Here is a 26,957-nt window from a genome sequence, read left to right on the forward strand (position 1 = left end):
TTTTGGTTATAATCCTAGCCTTCATTTAGTGAAAACTAGAAATTGAAAACCAAAATTAAAAACTAGAACAATTGTATTGGAATTTTTTTAAAGAGTAACAGGTACTTGCAATTAGGTAATCTTAGTGGTAAAATAGAAAATTCAATAATCCATGGTATCAGGATATGGTAATGCACTACACTATGTAATATAAACATTAAATTTGTAATATTTCACATAACACTAATTTTAAAAAATTACAAGTAGATAGTGTGTATAATATGTGTTATTCGTAGACTGGTTGAAGATTTAATGGAGAAAAGATTTTTTTAAATATTTTTACCAAGATTTTACACATATGTGGAACTAATTGCAAATTTTTTGCGCGACATTACTATTGTTTTGTGAGAAATTTGGAAATATTATCTAAATAAAAGAGATTTTATTCGCACAACGTGTTAAGATCATTCCTTTTATTTATTGTTCTATTATTACAAATAGTTGAAAAAATCCTTCTAAAAATTTTGTGTTTTAAAGTATTAATGTAGTCCGCAAGCTTAGTTTTAAATTGCAAGTATATTTTTTGTGAAATCTTCTATTATTATATTCAAATACTATATTACCTTTATATAGTATTATAAAAATATATGTTATATATCCTTTTAGAAGCCAAAATTAGTAAATGTATTCACCTAATTACAAAATGTCTAAATGTAATTTATAGGAAATAAACTAATATTGATAGTATTGACCATCCCTGTACTCAAACAATCGAAATAATTATTACCAATTTCGAAACATTAATAATATAAAATTTACATTATAATGTAGTACAAGAATAGATTTTTCTTCTAGAAAATGCCACTTTTAATTTCTAAATCAATTACTCAAGGTATATCTATAGGCAGATTGTAATTTATATGTAAATGAAAAAATTAAAACATTTTTATGAAAACAAACAAACACTAAAATTATGTTGAAATTGGCTTTGAAAAACTCTGAGTTCAATGTAAATAAATGAAGTTGCTTAATCCAGAATATGGAAGAAAATGTTCAAACCACTTGGTAGTGCCAGCACCAATGATGAACTGAAATATTTTCACACCAACATATTATTCAAAATAATATATAATTATTTATATTAAATATAATATACGACTAATAATAAACTATGATAAACATTCATATAACATGTACAAAATATATCTACATTAAACTACAAACTTTTACATTTCAATTTCTGCTGTTAAAGGCTGTTGATTTGTATTCATTGCAATTAAATGAGAACGTTTTCTGATGTTTGTGCTATAAAATTTGTAAATTTGTATACATAAGACACATGCTACAAGAATTACAAGAATTACAAATATATTTTTTATTTCATAAATTCCAGATTCTACTTTTGCTTCAACTCTTTTGATGGATTCATCCATCACAGGTAAACGATCTTGATACAATTTTTCAGATTGTTTCGATGGATCTCCAGATGCTCCAAAATTTGTCACAGTTGATTTATTGAAGATGGTTGAAGTTACAGTTGGTTTATTAAAGATGGTTGAAGTTATGAAATGAGTTGAGGAAGTATTTTGTGAAAGCATAGTTGGTTTGATCAGTTTTGTAGTCGTTGATAAAGAATTTGGTGTAGTAGACTTCACTGCATCTTCCACAGTTGGAATGATAGTGACATTCCTGGTTGTAGTAGGCACAGTCGTAAATTCCGTGATTCCAGTCAAAATAGTACTTCCACTTGTTCCACTAATTTTAGTGCTATTATCAAATATCATATCAGTTTTATTTTCAGGCCAACAACGAATCCCACCCAAATTTGGAACATGTCCAATCAATGATTCATGATGAACATGCTTAATTCCATGACCCATCATAAATTGCAATATGGACATTAATGTTGCACAATGCCAGTGATTTTTATTCAGACCTAAATTTTCTAAATTAGGTAATACTTTGAATATATCCTCAATAGGCAAGGTTGTCAACATATTACCCTCGAGGTATAAAGTTGTCAGTAATCTCAAATCAAATAAAACGTGGTGATCAATTGTCGAGAGTGCATTAAAAGACAAGTTCAAACTTGACAGAGATCCTAAGCCAAAAAACACCCCAGTATCTAAAAATGCAATTTTATTATTGTCCAGTCTCAAATAGTTTAAAAACTTAAAGTTTTTGAAAGTTCCTAAAGGTATTTTTGAAATTTTGTTATACTGCAATTCAACTATTTTTACCATCTCCATGCCTGTCCATATTGGCATTTGTTTCAAATTATTGTGAGATGCCTTAAAAACTGTTCCAGTATTACACAAAGAAATATTCGTTAAAATAGTCAAATTTAGATGACTCACATCTAATTCTGAGCAGAATGAACCACATGTGATGTTATCAATAAGATTATTTTTAATTGATAATTGACTAATTTTAGTATTTCGTACAATTGTGCTTATATCATTCAGAGAGTTGTTATCCAATTTTAGGCTTGATATCATGTTGTACCAATGTAATCCCGAAGTCTTTGATATTATTGATATGTTGTTATAAGATAAATCAATTGAGTCCATACTATCCTTTCTCGGAAAAGTATTATCTCCAATTTCAATTATATTATTGTTGGATATTATAACATGGTTCAAGTTCACATTATAAGTGAACGAAGGCAGAGTTGTTAAACGATTATGAGAGATGTTAAAAACGCGTAATTCAGCAAACCATTCCAAGCAATCAATTTTTATGAACTCAATACGATTAAAACTCAAATCTAAAGTTTTTAATTCAATTCCGACGCCTGTAAAATTTTGTTTTTCCAAAGACCCAGCAAGCCTATTTCTGGAAATATTAAGATATTGCAAATTCTTTAAACCGTTTAAAACACCAGAAGCAATGTTTTCTAATTGGTTCTGATCTAAATATAATGTTTCCAAGTTTTTCAACCCGGACAGAGCGTTTTTTGATATTTTTTGCAAGTGCACATTCGTTAAAATTAATTTTTTAAGAATATTGTTCTTAGCTCGATCAAAGACACCATTCATTATATCTGTTAAACAGCTGTTGGAAAATTGATATAGTAAAGTATTGTCAAGAAAGTGTTCAGAACTACGTATCAGGTTAGTTCTGTTTGCAAACTGGCATGTTTTTTCGAATATGTGACGATAATAATTTTGATTGTCATAATTTCGTCCAGCTTTGACACTGCAGACCATTTCTTTCTGAAACTTGCATGGGTCTTCTTGTTGAATACTAAATTCCATATTTGAAATATTCTTCACACAAAGAAGTAGAATTAAAATAGCCTGCAGCTTCCTAAAATTTATAATGTTTTGCTCAGTCATGGTATATATATATATATATATATATATATATATATATATAGGGTCTGTTCAAAAAGTACCCGGAATTTTCGTTTTTTCAAAAAAATATTTATTTATTCGTCTACATTAATGTGGTCCCCTTCAAAGTAGTCCCCCCCAGATATAATACACTTATGCCAGCGTTTTTTCCAATTTTCGAAGCACCCTTGATATTCACTTTTTGATATGTCCTTGAGCACTCTCAGCGATTCGGCCTTTATTTCTTCAATCGAGGAAAACCGCCGTCCTTTCATGGGTCTCTTCAACTTTGGGAATAGGAAAAAGTCACACGGAGCCATATCTGGTGAATTTTTGCACTTTGCAACACTTTATTTCATTTTTTACGCAAAATTTAATACAAATTCTTTGACTTTTCAATTCTTCCATTGTAAAAATCGCCGAGCTCAGAAAAACACGTCGAACCTTAGCGACTACCACAGACAAAGTAAACAGTGAATATAGCTGATGAAAATTTCATCATACTTTAGGGGCATGTATACCAACACAATAAAAAAAAAATTTGACAATCAGACACTCCAGACCCGCGAAATTTAATTATTAGTAATTCCGGGTACTTTTTGAACAGACCTCGTATATATATATATGAACTGAATAGAATAATTGACAAAAAGTGCCGACTTCTATACAGCGCATAAATGGAAATCACATTCCTGAGAACCACGTTATAGGAGGGTAGGCTATATATATATATATATATATATATATATATATATATATAAATTAATTATGCAATTGAATGGATTACTAATTTGAAATAAATGGAGAAGTGGAAAAATTTTGAGTATTGACGAATATTTGCCTCATGTGGCAAATTAATTATAGCCAAAACAATTGGCTATAGAGATTGCAATATTTGAGAAAAAAATTAGAAAATTATATTCAAAGATAATGAGAATATTTTGAAGCTATAAAATTAATAAATAATTAGTTGTAAATGGCATTTAGCCCCAAAACAAAATTTTACCTCGATTTTCACGACATAAAATCCATGCGCAATATCCGATGGGTGCGCCAGATATAACTGGATAAAACATAAATTTTATGAAAATATTGAGGCATAAATTTTTAAATAGAAGATTTGTAACTAATAACTAAACTAAATCATACTTTTAGCAAATATGTCAAAAAAAGTTTAAACTTACGTGTGCATCTTGTAATTTTATAATGTCTCACATCACAGACAGTTGAATTGGAACTGAATTGCGAAGACTTATCTACTTCGACAGACAATCCTTTTCTGATTAAATTTTTAATAACAATTGATATCTATTTATAAAAATATATATCTCATATTTATACAAATAATATACACAAGATATCTTATACTTATTATTATATATTTATAACTTTCATTATAAAAATGATTACAAGTAATTTAATCTAGTAGTTAGATGATATAAAACAACCAATTTTAAAATTAGTAGTTCATTATAAGTTAAACAATTTTTACTAAAATATTGAATAGATAGGGTGCTCAAAAGTAGATAACTAATGATTTAACTAGTGGTATATGGCATCGTGCCTTAAGGCAAATTGCTGGAACTTTCCGTACCGTAACGAAATGTTCAAGGAATATTGAATGTTTTCGAATAGATTATTAAAAATATTGTAATGATGTGTAATATTTATATGATAAGTATATAAACTGAATTGTAAAGTTAAAATTATTTATTTGAAGTATATAAGCGAGCTTTAGAACTTTAGCAAGAATTAAAATTACTAAATTTTTTTCGATATACATAAACAAAATTTTTTGAAAAAAATATTAAATTTTTCCCCCCCAAAGCAATTGTTTTGCCAACACAAGCAGAACATTTTCTGAATTATTCAAATCGAATGCTCTCTCAAAAACTGCCATTTTTGTGTATTCAGCTTCTATCTTCGAAACGGCTGGACCTGTCTTTGCCAAAAACTAATCACCGATTTCAATTGTTTAAACAGTATTTAATTCACATTTTAAGGGAGTTGTGCTGATTAGTTTTTGGCAATAGCAGGTCCAGACGTTACGGAGATACGGAGCAAAGGGTGCAGAAAATAGAAATAGAATTTTTGAGAGATTGGAGCATCCGATTTGAATGATCCAGAAAACATTCAATTTGTAATGACGGGGAGAAGTGGTGATTAGTTTTTGGCAAAAGGAGGTCCAGCGGTTTTGACGATACAGAGCTAAATGTGCAAAAAATTGCAGTTTTTGAGAGAACCAAACATCTGATTTAATAATTCAAAAAACGTTCTGCTTGTGTTGGCAAAACAATTGCTTTGGGGGGAAAAAAATAATTTTTTTTCAAGAATTTTTTTTTTCCTGCTAAAATTCTAAAAAACACTTATATTCTTTAAATAAATAATTAAATGAGTTTTTAAATGAGTTTATATAATTCTCATAAATATTAGACAATGTTATTACAGTATTTATAAAAATCTATTCGCAAACATTTAACATTCCTCGAATCTTCTGTTACGGTACGGGAAGTTCCAGCAATTTACCTTAAGGCACGATGCCATACATCACTGGTTTTAATTATTAAATTGGCAATTGAAAACAAACTGATTTACAAAAGCTTATCTATTTTACCAGACAATTCTCAATTGCATATCTACATATATAAACATATTTTATCTTTATAAATGAGTATTTATATATATATATATATATATATATATATATATATATATATATCAATTCCTCCAAAAAATACTACAAATATACTTAAATGTAATATAATATATTTTAGTACATGTCTTACACAATAATTAGCTTAACTGGATGAATTTATGCAAATTTACTGGTTTTAATTGAAATAGTAATTTATAATTTTAAGAATTTTATGTCATTAATTAAGTTAAGTTATCTGCATAAAATACCACCTAAATTTGTTACATTATAGTCCAAATTTCTACCAACGCTGACACCAAGTTGTTTCATTGTTTGTAATATAGGCATTAGATATGAACAAATAAAATTATTTCTATTTAAATCTATGATTTTTAATTCTGGCAGCATTTGAAAAAGCGGTTTCATAGCAAAATCTAATTTTACTATTCGGTTGTTTGATAGATTAAGACTTTTCAAATTATCCAATCCAAATAAATTATAATGATTGACATTTGGCAAGGAGTTGAAAGATAATTGCAGGGATTGAAGAGTAGTCAATCCAGAAAATACTCCAGTGCCCAAAGAATCTATATAATTATTGGCTAAATTTAATACCACTAATTCAGAGCAATCTTGAAAATGTCCTATTGGTATGTTACTAATCAAGTTGTGTTGCAATTTAATAATTCGTACAGTCTTCATTTCTGTCCATTTTGGCAAATTTGTTAATTTATTATACGATGCATCAAATGTATCACCAGTGTTACACATTGATATATTTTCTATAACTTCTAAATTTAAATTGCTTAAAGTCGCATTTTTACAAAAATTTGCATATCCAATACCCGTTATAGTATTATTGTCTAGAGATACTTTTGAAACACTGATTTTTACTGAAAATTTTACGATGTTCTTAAAACTATTATTTTGCAAATTTAAACTTCCAATGCTAATTGAATTTAAACCTAATAGTTGTGAAAAGTTAGAAAAATTGTTGAAGGATAAGTCGAGCTGATTCAAATTCAGAGAAGCGAATGTATTGGATTCAATTTTTGACAAATTATTATTCGATGCTATCAAATTAGACAGTTCAGTATTTTTTAAAAAAAGTGGTAATCTTGATAAACGGTTATTAGAAATATTTAAAAAAGTTAAACTTTCCAAACCTTCAAAACAAGTATCATTTAAAACTTCGATGTTATTAGAACTTAAGTCTAATTCAACCACACTTTTTCCTAAACCAGTAAAATTCAATTTGTTTAACGTTCCCGACAAAGAATTAAGAGAAATTTGAAGATATTTCAAAGATTTTAAATATTCTACATTATGAAAACGGGCACATTTGATGCTGGTGAATATGCCAGGCTGCAAAGTCGTTATTTTATTGTTATCTAGATTTAAACCTTTCAAAAAAGTGCAACCTGCAAATTGTCCAACAGGAATATTAGTAATTTCATTATCTTGTAACAAAATATATTGTACTGATCTCATGTCTGTCCAAATTGGCATTTCTGAAAGTTGGTTATGAGAAGCATCAAATATTGTACTAGTATTGCACATGGAAATATTTGTTACTGAAACTAAATCCATTCCACTCACTTTTAAATCTTGGCAGAAAAACTTGTTGCTGATTATTTTGATAGGATTATTGTGCAAAGATATCTCAAACAATTTAGGTTCAGTCAAAAAATTGCTGATGTCTACTAAATTGTTGTTCTGCAACCTCAAATTTGCTATTTTAGACGATTTTGTAAATCCAGAATATGGCGATGAGTCTAACAAAATATCTGTCAAAAAATTTCTGATGTCTACAAAATTGTTGTTCTGCAATCTCGAATTTGCTATTTTAGACGATTTTGTAAAACCAGAATATGGTGATATATAAGATATTTCGTTGGACGATAAGTCAAGCAAATCGATTTCATAGACTGTAGGAAAAGTGTCTTCATCAAAAACTTTAATTAAATTTTTAGATAAATCTAGATATTTTATATCGTTGTTATAAGCAAAAGATGGAGCTTTGAACAAACGATTGTTGGACAAGTTTATAGATTCCAATTTTGCTAAATTTGAAAAATAGTTTACTTTTATGTGTTCAATTTGATTAAAACTCAAATCAAGTACTTTTAAATCTGAATTTTCTCCAGAAAAAAATTGTTCTGCTAATGTTCCAGATAATAAATTATGCGATAAATCGATTGAAGTAAGCATTTCGAAATGTGCCAGACAATTCATTTCCAATTCTTCAATGTTATTGAAACTTAAATCTAATTCCTTGAGTAGTGTTCCTATTCCAGTAAAGTTTTTTTCATTAAGTTTCCCAGATAATTCATTGTGAGATATTCTAAGAGTTTGCAAATCAGTTAGTGTATTGAAACAACCTTGTTGTATGCTTCTAATAGCATTGTTGTTTAGATTTAATTCTTGTAAATTTTTTAATCCGTCTAAGGCATTCGATTTTATCTTCTTCAATTGGACGTTTTCCAAGTTCAAACTTCGAATAATATCTACTCGATAGTCATCAAAGACACCGTTTGGTATTTCTTCTATAACACTGTCGATAAAACTTAAATAAAATTCATAATTTAATATGTGCGGTATAATAGTTTCTAAATTGAATTTGGTTGCCCATTTGCATTGGAAATAACTCCTCCTTTCATAAGGATCTTCAAAGATCAAAGGTCTTCCATTAAGATCTTCACAATAGATATCATGTTCAGCAGGTTCTAAACATTGATCGTCAGGTTTTGATATTTGAAGCAAAACAAATTATCGATGAAGGACATTACTATCAAAAACCAAATTAATTGTCTGAAAATTAAAGATATTAAGATGAAAGTAAGACATAATAATTATACAAGTCAACCCTCCAATAATGCGGTGAGTTGCGTACAGTGTAATATGGAAACTAAGTTAAACTCGGATTTAACGAACAATTCCCGGCAGTACTATAGCGTTGTATGCAGGGTTTATCGGTTTTCAAAAACCGGTTTTAAAAACCGTTTTTTTGGCGAAAATTATGAAATTCAAAAACCGGTTTTTAGTGCAAAAAGTCGGTTTTCACTGTATAATTGGAAAATGACAAATATAGCCAAATATAAAAGATAGATGAAAGCGTTTTGATTCTTGAAATCATATCGTTTCAATAGCATTTGATATCTTATGAGTCTGCAATAGTTCCCAGTAAGGTTTTATATATAATAATTTAGATTTTTATACCAGTGTATATATTAATTTAAATCAGTGTGACTTCTTCTTGAAGAAGTAACTTCCTCTACTCAAACTTTAAAAAAAGTTTCAAACCCTAGAAGCCACAAATTAAAGAACAAAAACTTAGAATTATTATATCAGGCTTTAAAAACAATTAAGCATAATTTGTTCGCAAGTATGAGAGTTTTTTCTATTTCAGGAAATATTGTGAGTAAACAAAGGACACGTTTAAGTAGCAATTTGATAGACGTTCTCAATTTTTTAAAATCATATTTCATGAAACAAAAAACAATTAGAATATTTAAAATTAATTAATTAAAATTGCTTAGAACATAAATAAAAGTTTAGTTTAATTGTTTTTAAAATAAAATTGATATTAACAAGTATGTCAACATGTATCTAATATTTATTAACTTCCCGTAGGGTAAGTTATTGTAATGGGCCGAAAATCGGAATTGAAAATTTTTACATTTCTCGACGTTTTGAAGGTTTCTGAACGTTTTGGCATACCTCAGAAAAAATGGATGTGTGTGTGTGTGTATGTGTGTGCGTGTGTATGTATGTATAGATACAAATTTCCAGTCACGTTTTAGGGCGCACGGATCAACCGATTTGAATGGTTAAAAAAACATTCGATTCCTATTGATAGGGAAAAGAGCTGATTAGTTTTTGGCAAAGGCAGGTCCAGCCGTTTCGGAGATACGAAGCAAAGAGTTAAGAAAATAAAAATCGACTTTTTGAGAGAACGGAGTAACGGATCTAAAAAACATTCAATTAGTAATGATTGGGAGAAGTGTTTAATAGTTTTTGGCAAAGGCAGGTCCTGCCATTTCGAAGATACGGAGCTAAATATGTAAAAAATGGCAGTTTTTGAGAGAACTAAGCGTCCGATTTAAATGATTCAAAGAACTTTCTGCTTGTCTTAACAAAATAATTGATTTTGGAAAAAAAAATTTCAACTTTTTTTTAATTTTTTTTTTAATTTTTTGTATATCGAAAATAATTCAGATTTTATTTTTAATTCCGACTATAGTTATTAGAACTATAGTACTTATACTTTACAAATAATTTCAACTTTGCAATTCAGTTTATATATTTCTTATAAATATTAGACAATGTTACAATATTTATAATAATCTATTTGAAAACATTCAGTATTCCTCGAACATTTCGTTACGGTACGGGAAGTTCCAGCAATTTGCCTTAAGGCACGATGCCATAATTGCCTCAAGACAGAATTCCACTTACAGCTAGTTAATTTTATATTTAATGAATTTTTTTTATTTAAAAATGTATTATTTTAATTTATTCGAAAAACGTTTCTTTCACTACCATAAAAATATTTTCATTCTTATATGTGAAAATGATGCATGAATAACAAATAATTATTTTTAAAGTTATTTAATTAGGATAAACTATTATTTTTTAGTTCTACTAATTAAAATTAAAATAATTTTGTTTACTATCCATAAAATTGAACGATAAATAAATTTAGTCAAATACTATTCTATATTACACTAAATTTGCGGGTAAATAACAGAATATTCGAGCAAAAATTTATTTTCTATATGAAATTCGAAAACCGGTTAAAACCGGTTTTTAGTAAAATTAAAATTCTAAAACCGGTTTTCTGAAATCTCGGTTTTTGTATAAACCATAATTGTATGGAAATCGTGTTATAGAAAACTCAAAATAAGTAAGGACTTGCAAAAACAACTAGGTGTAAATAGTAATTTCTCTTGAGGCATGTTACATAAACATTTCGATATGTGCACATAATCGACTACATCAAAGAAAAACCAATATATTAATTTAGTAATTCGAACAGGGCGGGGTACAAAGGTCCAATTTGACTTCCAGCAAAATATATAATAAAAATCATATCAATTATATCCCAACAAATAACACATTTCAAACAAACAACTATCAGACTATCTTCAGTAAACCTCCCAACTAAATCATTATTGCAGAAATGTGTTTTTTGTTGTTTTCCAAAAATTTATCACTCGGTCTTTTTTACCCCATTGATGGAGTAAAATAGAACAGCTAGAAGGCAAACGATTGAATCCGTTTTATCTTATTTGCAATTTTAAAGAAATTTTACGAAATTATAACTATATTATTCAACCAATGCAAAATATGAATTTTATAGGTAAATTTGGTGTATAGATAGCACTATATACAACTTTGATCTGTTATTTCGTCAGTAATATTTATCAGAAGAGATTTTTAACTTTAAACTATCTGAAAGAGAAGTTTGTTTTCATCAAAAAATCCGATTTGCTAATTTTATGTATTCTCGACGTTTCAAGCCATTCTGAATCGAATGAGACCAAATTTGGAAAAAGTATGTGTGTGTGTGTGAACAGATTTTTTGTCGTAAACCAACGTTTTCTCAAAACTGGCTGAACCGTTTTAAAAAATTTAAAAGCCAATCGATGTATTTTATTATGGATTATCTTTTCTCAGTTTTGTGCAGCGATCGGCCGAGCTGTTTCTGTGTAAATCGCTGAAAAGTGAAAAATATTTCAAATTCAAAAACCATTCGAAAGATATTGGTTGGAAATCGACCTGATAAGTAAATGGTGATGATTGGCCAGACCGTTTTCTTGTAATGAAATGTTCAAAATTATTTTTTGACGATTTTTATGATTTTTTTTTTCACGGTAGATACCATAGTCTTATAGATCATACGAAAATATTACGGTCCTACGACAAGTCATGTAGTTTTCATAATTCTTTGCAAAAATTATTATCGTTTTTTGGCGTTTGTCAAAACTAGACCTGTGATCGCCGATTTCTCTAAAACGCCTGAACCGATTTCAGAAATTTAGAATCCAGTTCATGTATCTCAATGAGTACTATCCTCTGTCAGTTTTGTGCGGCGATCTGCCGAGCCATTTCTTTGTAATTTGAAAAAAAAGGTTAACATTATCGTCCACATTTAAGCTCATACTACCGAATTGATTTTAAAAATTCAAAAACTGTTCAAAAGATATTAGGTGGGAATGATATTGATTAGTTTCAGATGAATCTCTACCGAGCCGTTTTCTTATAATTAACTGTTGAAAACAAATTAAGCCGGCTTGAGGAACTTTTTTGACGATATATATCATGGTCTTACAGAACTTACTGAAATATTACGGCTTTACGACAAGTAGTTTAATTTTAAAAAAATCATCAAAATTTGAGAGAATGAGTAGTTTTTTTCAAAGTTTGTTAAATTTAAAATTTGTCTCACGGAAACTCGTTCAATTATAAAAATTATTGATTTTTGAAAATTTGCTTTTAGAAAATACTCCGAGTTAACGTGATCGTTCGTTTTCAATTATGTGTAATAAATCCACTCAGAATACTTTTAATCACTAATAAATTAATATTTTTTTTGATTAAGTCGATTATTTGCACATATCGGGAATTTCAAGTATCTTGCCTGAAGGCAAAATACCAATACCAGCTAGTTTTTTTCTTATTTTAGTTCAATCGATTCAGAATGACATGAAACTCCCAGAAAATATAAAACTGGCGGATTTATTGACGTAAACATAAATATCTTCTTCACATAGTTGAAATGCAAGACAAATCTGAAATTACTTTTAATAAACAAAATAAACAAAAATAAAATTGAAAAACTGTTTTCCAACAAAACTTATTTTAGAAACACTTTGGCTCAAACAAGTTTGCTTTGGAACTACTAAAATGAATGTCGTCTTACACTATGATATAAACTGGCATTTTTAACAAGTTCATAATAAAATTTATATTTAAAGCTTTTTCAACCATATCTAGTTACTAGGGTCATTTAAAAATGGTTGAAATAAAACCATGTTATTATAGGAAACCGCGTTATTGTAGAGCTGACTGTTTATATTATATATATATATATACATATATATATATATATATATAATATATATATATATGTGTGTGTGTCTGAAAAAACAATTATCGTAAAAATAATTATAATTAAACGTGATTTAGTTATGCGATAGTATGAAGCCTAGATAGTATTAAACAAATTAATTCGCTTAATATATAATCTTAAGTAATAATGTATATCGAATTATTATCAAGAAAAATATAATTCAGATATCATTATTACAGAAAACAATTAATATTTAGTACGAGAATATAAAAATTAAAGGCCACATCATTGTAGCAATTATTTTGAGTGAAAAAATCCAAGGTGATATTGTTTTTTATACCGCTGATACTATATATTAATTCTTTCTGAATTTGTTATATTGTATAAACCAATGTTGCTTATAATTATAATACGTAAAGCAAATTTTATGGAAAAATTAAATAGAAGTTCCAAAAAAATAACTAAAAAGAAACAAAAATAACTTTGAATATTTTATATAAAAAAATTATAACTTACTTGTTCATCTTGTAATTCATTTTATTTATAAGTATCACCACATTAGCAATTGAAAAGAAACTGAGAACTTGTTTTTGCGATGGGCAATTTGAATTCGCATACTTACATATAACATATATATATGGTTACAAACTCGAACAAAGATCCTTGTTAAATATATTTGAGATAAATATTATCTCTGTCAAAACTCACTAAACGTGAGTATATAGTATAATGGTATATAGTATTAATATTTTTGCTTATAACAATATTTGAAAATTTTATGACCAAGTTTTCAAATAATTTCAAACTAACTGGAGCGTGGCATCGTGCCTTAAGACAAATTGCTGGAACTTTCCGTGCCAAAAATTAAAATTTTTCGAAAATTGGGAAAATGAGATTTTTAAATATTCTATGGAAAAAATGGACTTTCATGAAAAAATTGTTTTTTTTATATTTCGATCATGTTTTCTTTTTAATTTTTTGAATTTTTTTAACATTATTTATAACAGTATAACAGATAAATAATTCTTGACCGCCAAATGCCATTTGGTCTATACAAATAAAATGTATTTAGAATTATTTAAATCGGACGCTCCGTTCTTTCAAAAACTAAAAAAACTATTTTTGGCTCCTTTTGCCCTGTATGTTCAAAAAGACTAGACTTGCCTTTGCCAAAAACCAGCACGTCAAAATCGAAATTTTTTTTGAATAATTCAAATCGGTTGATCCGTGTTATAGAAATCGTCGACGAAACTTTGTATCCGCACATACACACGCATACATCCATTTTTTCTAAGGTATGCTAAAGTGTTTAGAAAGCTCTAAAACGTAAAGATATATTAAAAATTTCATTTTCGATTTTTTTGCGATTACTATAATTTATCCTACGGGAAGTTCAAAATCAATAAATTTAATAATCAGACATGTAAAAAATTCATAAGTAGAATATTAGATAATATACTTTGTCATAATCATTTTTAAAATATCCTTGACCAGATAAAGACATATAAACAGTTGCTGTATTCATAACGAGTCTGATAAATATCCGGAATTGTTCACATTCATATTTTATAGATAAAAGATCTAAAGAAACAGGGTATTCCCTCAATTATAAATATGAATGATTCAGGGTTTAGAAAAGTATAAAATTAAAATTATATATAGATCTGTGATGAATTTTCAACGAGGCGCATTGAATCAAATTTGACACCAAATACTATAGTTTGCCACCAAATATTAGACCAATGTTGGCCTCAGAAAAAACACATTTTTTTAATACCCATCCATTGTTAAAACACTTATTTTGTTCGTTTAATGTTTTCAACTTAAATAATTTTAAAAAGGAAAATGTTTGTAAAATATATTTTTTTTAATTAAATTCAATTTTTATAATAAACTACACCTGTTAGATATTAAAAACACTACATATACTATTTATAACATAAGTATTACGATGAGATTTTTATATGTAAAAAAAACTTATTACTAATATTGATTGTCATCAACTAATTATTATTAACTTTCAATTGAATTTCAAACCTGAAGTAATGTGTATGGCATCGTGCCTTAAGGCAAATATTAAATGTATTCAAATAGATTATTATAAATAAATACTGTAACATTGTCTAATATTTATAAGAATTATATAAATTGAATTGCAAAGTTGAAATTATTTGTTTAAATTAAATTAGAACTGAAGTCAGAACTACAATTAAAACCTGAATTATTTTCGATATATAAAAAAAATATTTTTTGAAAAAAAAATTGACACATTTTTTTTTTTAAAAGCAATTATTTTGTTAAAACAAGCAGAAAGTTCTTTGAATCATTCAGATCGGACGCTTAGTTCTCTCAAAACCTGCCATTTTTTGCACATTTAGCTCTGTATCTCTGAAACCGCTGGACCTGCCTTTGCCAAAAACTAATCACCTTGTCCTAATCATTACAAATTGAATGTTTTTTAGATCATTCAAATCGGACAGTCCGTTCTCTCAAAAACTCGACTTCTATTTTCTGCACTTTTTGCTCCGTATCTCCGTAACAGCTGGACCTGCCTTTGCTAAAAACTAATCAGCACATTTCTCTTCCAATAGGAATCGAATGTTTTTTAAACTAATCAAATCGGTTGATTCGTGCGCCCGAAAACGTGAAAGAAAAAATGGACACAAACACATCGATTTTTTCCGAGGTATGCCAAATTGTTCGAAAACCTCTGAAACGTGAAGATATGCAAAAAAATTTCATTTTCGATTTTTGGCCCATTATTATAACTTACTCTACGGGAAGTTAAAAATACTGGTTATTGCACTTTGTATAATTTGATTTTTAATTTTGTGTAATATATAAATTTTTATATACAATAAAAATCCTAGCAAGTTTATTATTTAAGTACAACACATTATGCTAATATGTTCAATTTTATTAAAAACACCCATTAAAAAACTGTGGTCAATCAAAACGTAATATAATTCTTATTTTTGAGGAAACTTATTTAAAACCTGGATGCTCAGATTATATATTTTTAATTAATATATTCATACTTCGTTTAAAAATGTATGCCAGAAAGTCAAAACTTAATTATACAATGTATAAAAAATTAAAATATTTTATTTCAAATAAAATAAAACTATGATTTTGTCTTAGTTTACAAATAATTTAATACAAAATAATGCAAAATTAAACCATATAGTATTTAAAATTATATAATAATAATAATAATAATAATAATAATAATAATAATAATATATAATAATAATAATAATAATAATAATAATAATAATAATAATAATGCTAATATGACATTGAATTTTGAACTTATATAATATAAGTAATAAATACATAATGAAAAATATTTTTAGGTTAAGATCCTACCACGTTTGTATATTAATGAAATTAAATATATCAATTTAATTACATTGAAATGCCTAATCAAATTCTAATTTCTCTTAGAAAAATTAAATATGAAAACATTAGAAATACCTGTACTGCACAATAGTCATGAAATGAAAATAATATATTACCACTTCCAAATAATTTTATAAAAACACACAGACAGACACTAAAACTGAATTGAAATTAATATTCACTAGGTCTAAATTATATATTAAACTATAACTAGTTCGATGTATAAATAGAAATTTATAAAATAATATAAAAACACATTTGTCTTGGTAAAATAGATCCTTAAACCACGTGGTGGTGCCAAAACCTTATCGGACCAATGATGAGCTAAAAATATTTGTACACTACCCCAGGTTCGTACTTTTACATAAACCAATACTATTAGTTCAAATATCTAGTCATTTTTATATTATGCAATATACAATTATTAAAATATAAAATATTTCTATACAAAATTACAACATATTACATTGCAATTTCTGTCGTTAATGGCTGTTGACTTGTATTCATAGAAATTACATGAGAACGTTTCCTGATGTTTTTGCTATAAAATTTATAAAATTGTATACATAAGACACATGCTACAAGAATTACAAGAATAACAAATATATTTTTCATTTCATATATTCCAGATTGTATTTTGTTAAATTTGTCATCAACTCTTTTGCTGGATTCATCTTGATATAACCTTTCAGCTTGCATCATTTGTTTTACTGCAGCCTCAAAAATTGTCACAGATGGTTTGTTGAAGTTGCTTAAAGTTGGTGATGGTAAATTTGTTGAAGTTTGTGCCAAAGATTCAGTTGTCGTCTCTAATTTTGTAGTTGTTGATGGAGAAGTTCGTTTGCTCGTAATTTGTGTAGTTGGCAGTGAAGTAACTTTTCTTGTTGTAGTTGGCAAAGTGGTCAACTGCGTGGTTGTAGTCAAACTAGTAACCACACCTGATTCTTTTGTCTCATTTAGACTATTTGCAGTATTGACTTCATAAACATCGGTTCTGTTTTCTGGCCAACAACGTATCCCATCCAAATTTGCAACATGGTAATCAACTTCTCCATGATGCACAATTTCAATTTTATGGTCTTCCATGGATTTCAATATACTCATCAATTGTAAACAATACCAATGGTTTTTATTAAGTCCCAAATTCTTCAAACTCGGAAGTACTTTAAACATGTCATCGTGCGGTAATGTGGTCAACCTATTGCCTCCAAGATAAAGATCTTCCAAATTTTTCATTCCAAATAATATATGATGATCTATCTGGGATAGTGCATTGAAAGATAAGTTCAAACTTTTTAGTGCACGCAATCCAGAAAACACACCAGTGTCTAAAAATTCAATTTTGTTCCTGTCCAGTCTTAACACATTTAAAGATTTGAGATCCTTGAAAATTCCTAGAGGAATTTTTGAAATTTGGTTATGTTGCAGTTCGACTACTTTGACCTCCTGCATATCTGTCCACACTGGCATTTGTTCTAAATTATTATGAGATGCTTTGATAACTGTGCCGGTGTTACACAAGGAAATATTTGTCAAAATCTTTAGATTAAGATGACTTACAACTAGTTCTGAACAAAATGAACCTCCAGCTATGCTATCAATTGGATTATTCTCAATTGACAACTGGTTGACTTCAACATTGCTTAAAATTTTTTCTATATCCTTTATGTAATTATTGCCCAATTTTAAACTTGATATTTTCTTAAAATTATTTAAAACAGAACCAATTGAAGGCACTGACAAATTGTTATTGGATAAATCGATAGTCGTTATCGAATATTTTTTTGGAAAAGTGTCATCTTCTATTTTACTTATATTATTGTACGACAAAATAATGGTATCTAACAACATATTTTCAGAAAATGAAGGCAGAGTCGATAGATGATTATGAGATATATTTAAAACAGCTAATTGAGAGAATGCAGCAAAACAATTTTTTCTAATAAAATTAATTCTATTATAACTTAAATCTAAAGTCTTCAAATTTGATTCGATTCCTGTAAAATTTCTTTTGTCCAATGATTCTGATATTTGATTTTGCGACAGATTTAAATATTGTAAATTATCCAGTCCGGCGAAAATGCCGGGTGATAATTTTTGCATAATGTTGTCATTCAAATATAAATATTGCAATTGTTTTAGACCGGATAAAGCATTAACTTCTATGTTTTCTAATTGAACATTTGCAAGATTTAATAATTTAAGGCGATTGGTAAAATATTGATCAACTATACCTCGTTGAAATTCTTGTATATTACTGTCCTCGAAATAAAGTTTATCAACATTTTGAAAAATGCTGCGATCTCGTATGATGTTACTTTTAGTTGCAAAAAGACATGTTGTATTATGGTTATATCTATTGCCATAATTATTGTAATATGTATTGGAACTACAACTCAATTGTTTCTGTGGCTGAATTATTAGTTCTTCTCCATAATCATACAAATTAATTTCATCAGAATTTTGATAATAATTAGAAATATTTTCAATGAATTGGAACAAAATCAGCACGACCAGAAAGTTCCTGAAAGAATTCATATAAATCAATTCTGATTAATAAATCCTACCATACAAAAATTGAAACAACAATTAAAAATTTGAAAAAAAGATAAAACAGGTTGCACATAGTGACCAAAAAGATTCAAACCTCCAAATCATTTATTTAATTAAGAAAAAACATTTTCAAAGACAGTTGTATAAATGATAAAACCATAATTTTGGACATTTTTCTATCATTTACTGGGAACTGTAAGAGCCAAAAATTAATAAGTTCTTACAAATTTAAGAAAGTCACGAAAACAAATGGATTCGCGATTTTTTTTTGCTACGTTTGAGAAATTATAATTTTTCTAAATAAAAATTATCACAGCTGCCGAAAAATTTAAATTTGATGGACAACAAATAAGATTTAAATTTTAAATATTGTAACCAATAGTAATAACATAAGATTGTTTGGAGATATTAATTTTATGAGAATAATTAATTATAAATTTTCTGAAATTTTCTGAATAGAAATCAATTATAATTACACTTTAAATTAATTTAATAGCAATTTGATAAATAAGATATAAATAATAAATATGTACATTCAATCAATATTAAGAAAAATTAAAAATCTTTGATTAATTCTTTAAAAAATTGAGAGAAATCTTTAACTTTATTACATTTAAAGTGAAAACTAAGATCGTTATGAAAAATTGGAAAAATTAATGAAATTATACATGGTGAATAGTGATAATTTGTGATGAGTATTAAAAAAAAACGAAATAAAATTAAAATTTAAAATAATTTAATAAGAAATTGATGTATTATGTAACATAGCAATGTTACACACATTGGTATGTTACACATTCACCAGAGATAAAAATGAATAAATTAAAAAGATAAATTGGTTAAATTAAATAAAAAATTAAGGTAAAAATACAGTTTAAGATAATTGGGCTATTTTAAAAAATAAAGTAAGTAGCTACAAATATTATTCAGTCGATGCCAAAAAATTTGATTGAAGTTTAGCAATAGCTATTTTTTTTCTAAATTTGTGAAACTTCTATGTACAAATATTTTTATATTATATTTAAATTAAACATGGTAAGAAAACTTGGTAATATTCAGACATAACTTTTTGTTTCTGAAACATATAAATTACATAATTATAAATTTCGTTCATTGAAAATTTGAAAAATATCAGTGTTAAATTTTTTTACCAATTAAAAAATATGCATAATTTCAACTTACTTGTGCATTTTGTTCCAAGTATTTTAAACTTATTTTAATGTATATCAACACAAAGGCGTACAAACACAAACTGAACTTTAAATCTTTATCTAATTCGACAGTCAATTTCCTTCTGATTACATTCTTTTTGCAAGGGCAGCATTTTAACTAAAAAATTGATACTTAGTAACAATAATTTAAATTTTTTCAAAATGATATCAACATCAATCCTAAGATGTTGATATAATTGTCAATATTTGTATAAAATATATTATTTTTTCGTAAATAACATATAAGTTGTATATAACATATTGGCGATAAATGTAATATGTGCTAAAAGATGTATTTGACAAACCTTTAAGATAAATTTAAAATTACTAGTGGTGTATGGCATAGTGGCTTAAGGCAAATTGCTGGAACTTTCCGTACCAAAAATTAATTTGTTACTTTTTAAAAATGATCAAAATATTTTTGGAAACTTAAAAAAAATATTTTTGAGAATTCGGGAATTTTTGAAAGAAATGGATCTTTTTTAGTAAAACGTTGTTTTTATATCATAAAGTATTTTGGAAATTTTGAACTTTTTTCAAATCGAAGCGCGTAAGCGCCGCGTAGCCGTCTAACGGACAAACAATATTATGAAACCCATAGAAATGTAAACAAAATTTATACTTATAAACATATCTAAATAATATCTGATAATTTTATATGCATATATCTAATGATCATTTTTGTCCGCTAAATGCCATTTTGTTCAACTTTTTCTACTCGATTTCCGGAACCGCTAGACCTGCCTTTCCAAAAATCAGTTGTTTATTTTATCAATACAAGTAAAATGTTTTTTGAACTCAGTTTTAAAAAACTGAGTTATCACTTTTGGCACTTTTTGCCCCGTATCTTCGAAACGGCTAGACCTGCCTTTTCCAAAAACTAATCAATGGGAATTGAATGTTTTTTGAATCATTCAAATCGGTTGTACCGTGTTCCCAAAATCGTCCACGCAAATTTATATTCGAACGCATACACACACATACAGATACCTATATCCATTTTTTCATGCCGTATACCTACATCCATGCCAAAATGTTCATAAACCACTGAAACGTAAAGATATATAAAAATTTTCATTTTCGATTCTTTTGCGATTTCTATAACTTACTCTACGGAAAGTTGGGAATATTAATTGGTTGTTATAATATAAGAAGTATTATAAAAATGACTATAAATAAGATTAATATAATAATAATTCATAATGAACCAATTTACCTTTACAGAGGACATCCATGGCATTTTGTAGATGATTTCATACAATCAGGTTTAAATAGAGCTAAGAAAATAAATACAAAAATTAATTTTGAATTTATAATTGTACGAAAATTATAGGTATATTATGGTAAATAAACATGATACATAACTATTAAATAGAACATAATTTTTCCAGAAAAAACTGAACATTGAAATATTATAATAGTCTTATTGATATTCACTTTTTAAATCTAATAAGTTTAGGTCTAAATACAATTTCTAAATCAAAAAGTTTGTATCCGAACACATACACACACACAGACACACATACACACAAATACACCTACACACATACATGCATTTTTTAAGGTATGCCAAACGTTCAGAAACCTCAGAAAAGTTTATTTACTATTTTATAAACTACAAAATTTGGATATTTTAATATCGAAGGTGGATTACTTCTGAAATTTCATTCATAAATCAATTATTAGATACTAATAAGCCAATATCAAATTCATTCAGTGTAATCATCCCAAAAATTTCTACTGAGTCAATAAAGAATATTATTATTGAGTTATTAAACAATATTATTGATAGGATTAAAAATATATCTATATGTGATATCAAAATATTTTTTACCACAAGAAAATACCATCCTAATCAATTTTACTTAGCATACCTTTCACTATTATCATTTTCATTTATTTACCTCTAACATCAGATCCCACAACAATTTTCTTCTTCGGCACCTTTTTCTGGGACAATATTAAATACTGGAAGGATATTGCAGCAGTTCGTCTCATCAAAGCTTCTATCCTCTGTCCAGTACTAGATGACACTGTCCAAAATTCTGCTCCTAAATCTCGAGCCAGGACGAATCCTGATTTGGTGGCCTTGTCTATTTCAGATGAACCCTGAGGAAATGGATAATTCAGAAGATAATGATTTTTTTTCATATAAGATCAAATGTTTGAAAATTACAACATATTGAAAAGAAAGTTATAAAGCATTTACATAAATTTCAGAAGGTTGTTCAGTTTTTATTTTTTTTTTTTCGATTCTGAGATTTTTTGATATTATGAAAGCTAAACCTCTTAAAATTATTTAAAAAAAAAATAATCTCAATATCAATTTTTTTGACGAAGTTATATATATATATATATATATATATATATATATATATATATCTATATATATGATCCCCTGAAACCGCTTTTTTCATCGCTCCGCGAGCTATTGTATGCCAGCTGCTCTCCTTTTCATTATAATACCTCATGCACATGACCTTTTTAATGTGTCAGCATCTTTGAACACCATGGTGCATATAGTACATTAAATTAAATGGTGTATTTAGTACATTATATTAAAAACTTTAAATACGTTTTTCTCAAATTGACTTTTTTCAATGCGGTGCCACAAATTTAAAAAAAACTGCAAGTCGGATGAATTTGCATTTTTTTAATTTGTTCACCACTGCAATACCTAGTCCCCCTACCTCAAACAACTTCATAACATTACGCAAAAAAAAATTGCGAAGCTTCAAAAAAGGTCCATTTTAACACTTTTTCTTTAAATAGCTGCCATTTTTTTCCTTCTTGCTTTTTTTCTTTCATTTTGGTCTGGATTCAAACTTCTTCTTCAACGTAATTTCTTTTTTTTTGTTTCAGGCGATGCGCAACGGATTTATCTATGGCACCGCAAAAGAGATCGATTTTGCAAGGCCGACTTTATCGCACCCTGGTTAAATAATGACGGCGAAAAAAATATATAAAAAATTTCTTAATATTCTATGATTTTGTAATTTTTGTTAAAAAAAACCGCATGTCTTTATAATAAATACATTTCGAAAAAAAACCAAAAGCCCCCTTAAATTATATATCGAGTTATCAATTATAAATCTGCCTCTGATTGTATTATCAGATCTGATGTATCTATTGGTTGCAAATATATAAGGCTTTATATATAAGATCTCATATTATTATTATCTATGATTCAGTGCAAATCTTCTCTCACCATTTTATCAATTTTCGTTCCGATAAGGAATATCAATGGGTCGTCATAATTAAATCGCATTGCTTCTTCATACCAGACAGCACAATTAGATAAAGTTGCCAAATTCGTCATGTCGAAAACCAACATTATGACTGCAAAATAAAAAAAAATAGATGATTTATAATGTATTAAAAACTAGTGGTGCATGGCTTCCTGTCTTAAGGCAATTTGCTGGAACTTTCCGAACCGAAAACTAAATTATAAAAAAATACTTTGCAAAACTTTGAAAAAATTAGACTTTCGAGAAATTTTAAAATTTTTGAAAAAAATAATTTTTTTGAAAAATTTGTTTTTTTATATTTCGATTTTTTTGTATTTTGAGTCGAAATTTCAAAGCGCGTAAGCGCCGCGCTGTCGTTTAACGTGTGTATATTGGTACGGAACCCATATAAATGTACACAAAATTTATACTTATTATTATAATCTTTACAAAATATATAATAACACGATTTACATATTTCTAAATGTTCATTTCTGACCGCCAAATTGCATTACTTTTTACTTTTTTTATTGGATCTCCAAAGACGTCGGACCTGCCTGTACAAGAACTTTACCAGTTGTTCATTTCGTCAATACAAGTAAAATTATTCTTGAATATTTCTAATTATTTTAAAAGATCAGAAATTTTCAAATTCTCAAAAAATTTTTATTTAAAAAAAATCCAAAAAAAAAAACAAACTTCTGAAAAAAATAATTTTTTTTTAAAAAGTATAAAAAAAATCAAATTCAAAAAAAAAACAAATTTCTTTTGAACATACACATAAGCTGTTTGTAGAATACGCCTGTCGCCCAATTTAATAAGCACTTATAAATTTACAGTATGTATTTATAATAAACTAGCCGGCCCGACAGACTTCGTCCTGTCAAAAAAAAATTGTAATGTGGCGGTGTTTTGTGCCTACCTTTTTTCTATTATGTGCAAAAAATTATCCTGAACCGTCACCCTGGTAATAATTCGGTGTGAATTAAAAATAATTAAATAAAACACTATAAGCATTTAAAAGTAAGTAATTTTAAAAATGTAAATCATAATTCAAAAATCAGTTCAATTTTCATTGTAGTGCTTTGTGATATACGATGTTTTTTGTTTGATTACATGGGGCATAGACAAACAAATCTGATGGTTTTCCAATACGGGAACAAACAACATACAATTTTCCATGTGAGAAACATGGGTTTTCTAAATTAATACCACAAATACTTAATGATACCATAAACGCACTGGAAACGCATTGGGACGCATAGTGCGAGAACATCTGCTGCTTTATACTATCCTTTGAATATAGTTGGTCGATATTTCGCAACATTATAATTGCCGATCCAACCTTTAATTGAAGATTGTGAGGTGACAATCCTAGCAAATCCAGCGAGTTTAAAAACTCCGGCGGATCGTCTTGGTTAGTTGCCGAATCAACTGATTCGCCTGTAATTTGTACTTGAATTTTGAAATTTAATTCAAACAAACAATTCAAATAACAATATAGCTTGATTAATAGAAAGATATTTCTATGTTTATATAAATATATTCAAATTTAGATTATCAAAAACTACATAAAATGTCATGACATAGATCATTGTTTTTTTTTACAAATTGCGTTGCCTACTCGATTAAAGAAGAAAAGGGCTGTTTTTAGGGGTTTCCCGGCAATTATTCGTTTTTTTCTCGCCGTAACATCCATCCTTGGACTTCAACGAACATTTTAAAAAAAGAATTGGCCAAATTGGTCCAGGCGTTGTTGAGTTATGCGCTTACCAACACATTTTGCGATCCATTTATATATATAAGATAATCTAATTCAAATTATTTAAAACAATCATTGATTATTTACATTTCTCGAATGTTTAATTACGGTATGGGAAGTTCCAGAAATTTTCCTTAAGGCCATGCGCTCCACTAGTTGATATGTACTTGACCTAAACAACTTAATAAAAATAATTTTAATAATTTACCATGTGCTTTTCTGTAATAAGCTTGTGCTATACATTTAAAACGTTCTTGACCAGCAGTGTCCCATCTGAAATGTAAATATTTTATTTTGACAAAAATGTTGTGTATTATTTTAATAAATAATATATGTTTATATTTAAACAAAAAGTTTAAATTACTTACATTTGCAAATGAAATGGTATCGATAAGACATTGAATCGGGCGACTTGAAAATCTACGCCAATTGTAGCTTTATATTCATTGTTGAAAGTATGTTCAGAAAATCTGAAATAAGAAATAAAATTAGATGTTAGTGGTATTTTGCTTCGAAGTAAGTTGCAAGTTTTTTGATAGCTTAAGATTTGTTAGGGACATCTTTAGGCGCAAACATTTACTGGATTTTCGAGGATTCGTACTGTAGTCTATAGATATCCCTACTTGCTCTCATAGAATATATCTGTGAATATTGCAATGGGGTAGTACCGTTCTAGGGTAGAGATATGAGCTGAGTTCAAATCCAACTTTATTCAGGGAAAAATAGTGTGAGGGAAATACCATTTCTATTTTATACCGAAGCGCCCGAAATTGACTATTTTCAATTGGAAAAATATTTTTAATCTATATTTGCAAGTAAAAAATTGATATATCTACTGCATGATGTCAGGTTGTCCAGAGCGGAGTTTTGGACTCACGACCTTGTCCTTACAAGGCAGTGCGCTTAATCTTTTTTGTGTATAGCTAATACTTATATTTATTATTCAAGATTTTATTTTGCTTAAAAGGAAAGACATTTAATTTTTTATTTAAGTTCGTCTTTAGTCTTCTTCTTGCACTACAGTAAAATTTGAAAAATGTTTATACCGATTACTGCATATATATATACGTGTATATATATATATATATATATATATATATATATATATATATATATATTAGCACTAAATATTTTAACAATTATAATAAAATAGGTAAGGATAGGTAATAGGTAAATAGGTAATTTCAATTCTTTTTTCTACCAACCTTTTTACTAAGCTGGTTTTACCAACGGCCACGTCTCCCAAAACAATAATTTTGCATAGAGGTATTTCTGGTAAATTTGTAGAAGAGCAAATTTGTTCCAGTTCTGGTGAAAATTCCGATCGCAAATCGATTTCATTTTCTTTTCCAGTAAAAGCACTTAAATGTGGAAAACAAGAAGGAGGCATCGAATTTATTCGACGAGAAATTATCGGTTCTTGTCTTAAACTAATATAAGACATGGTAATGGATTGATTTAATATTATTGAAATTAATTATTTAATTAATTGGTTTAAATTTTCCAATGATATTGCTAGTATTCATTATTTTTATTTCATACACTTTTCACAGTTTATATCACATAATTATACTAATTTTAGTAATAAAACTTCACTATTTATATTTTTTGTTTTAAATTATTTGATTTATATGATATAGCTTGTTTTTATTATTTTTTTTACATATGATTTGCAAAGTATCTTTCACATAATATTTCATTAATTTTTGTAATATAACTTCACTATTTATTATTATTAACTAAAATAAATGTTAAGTTTTAAGATACAATTATTCACT

The 26,957-nt window shown here is 27.6% G+C and overlaps 3 protein-coding genes across 3 annotated transcripts in view; all 3 read right to left on the reverse strand.

Annotated features, from left to right (window-relative positions):
* LOC113379492 overlaps positions 1-3,123 on the reverse strand; it is a 9,279-nt gene extending 6,156 nt beyond the window's left edge. The window contains exon 1 of the mRNA XM_026619540.1: positions 1,210-3,123. Coding sequence (XP_026475325.1) covers positions 1,210-3,017 — 1,808 coding nt within the window. The 5' untranslated portion in view covers positions 3,018-3,123. The remainder of the gene's footprint in view (positions 1-1,209) is intronic.
* A 1,174-nt stretch (positions 3,124-4,297) lies between these two features.
* On the reverse strand, positions 4,298-21,430 carry LOC113379508 (protein artichoke-like). The gene is made up of 6 exons (XM_026619541.1): positions 21,407-21,430; positions 20,162-20,308; positions 17,112-18,838; positions 7,116-8,515; positions 6,420-6,914; positions 4,298-4,377 (listed from the first exon to the last, which is right to left on the reverse strand). Exons 1-6 carry the CDS (start codon positions 21,428-21,430, stop codon positions 4,298-4,300), a joined length of 3,873 nt encoding a protein of 1,290 aa, XP_026475326.1.
* A 656-nt stretch (positions 21,431-22,086) lies between these two features.
* On the reverse strand, positions 22,087-26,623 carry LOC113379525 (ras-related protein Rab-36-like). Its single transcript, XM_026619542.1, has 5 exons — positions 26,385-26,623; positions 25,548-25,649; positions 25,388-25,452; positions 23,399-23,529; positions 22,087-22,299 (listed from the first exon to the last, which is right to left on the reverse strand). The coding sequence occupies exons 1-5, from the start codon at positions 26,621-26,623 to the stop codon at positions 22,087-22,089; spliced, it is 750 nt and encodes a 249-aa protein (XP_026475327.1).
* Positions 26,624-26,957: the final 334 nt, after the last annotated feature.

The sequence above is a fragment of the Ctenocephalides felis genome, unplaced genomic scaffold (genome assembly GCF_003426905.1).
Source record: "Ctenocephalides felis isolate EL2017-DRISC unplaced genomic scaffold, ASM342690v1 CF-g0.4_SCAFFOLD_00845, whole genome shotgun sequence".
Taxonomy (NCBI): Eukaryota; Metazoa; Arthropoda; class Insecta; order Siphonaptera; family Pulicidae; genus Ctenocephalides; species Ctenocephalides felis.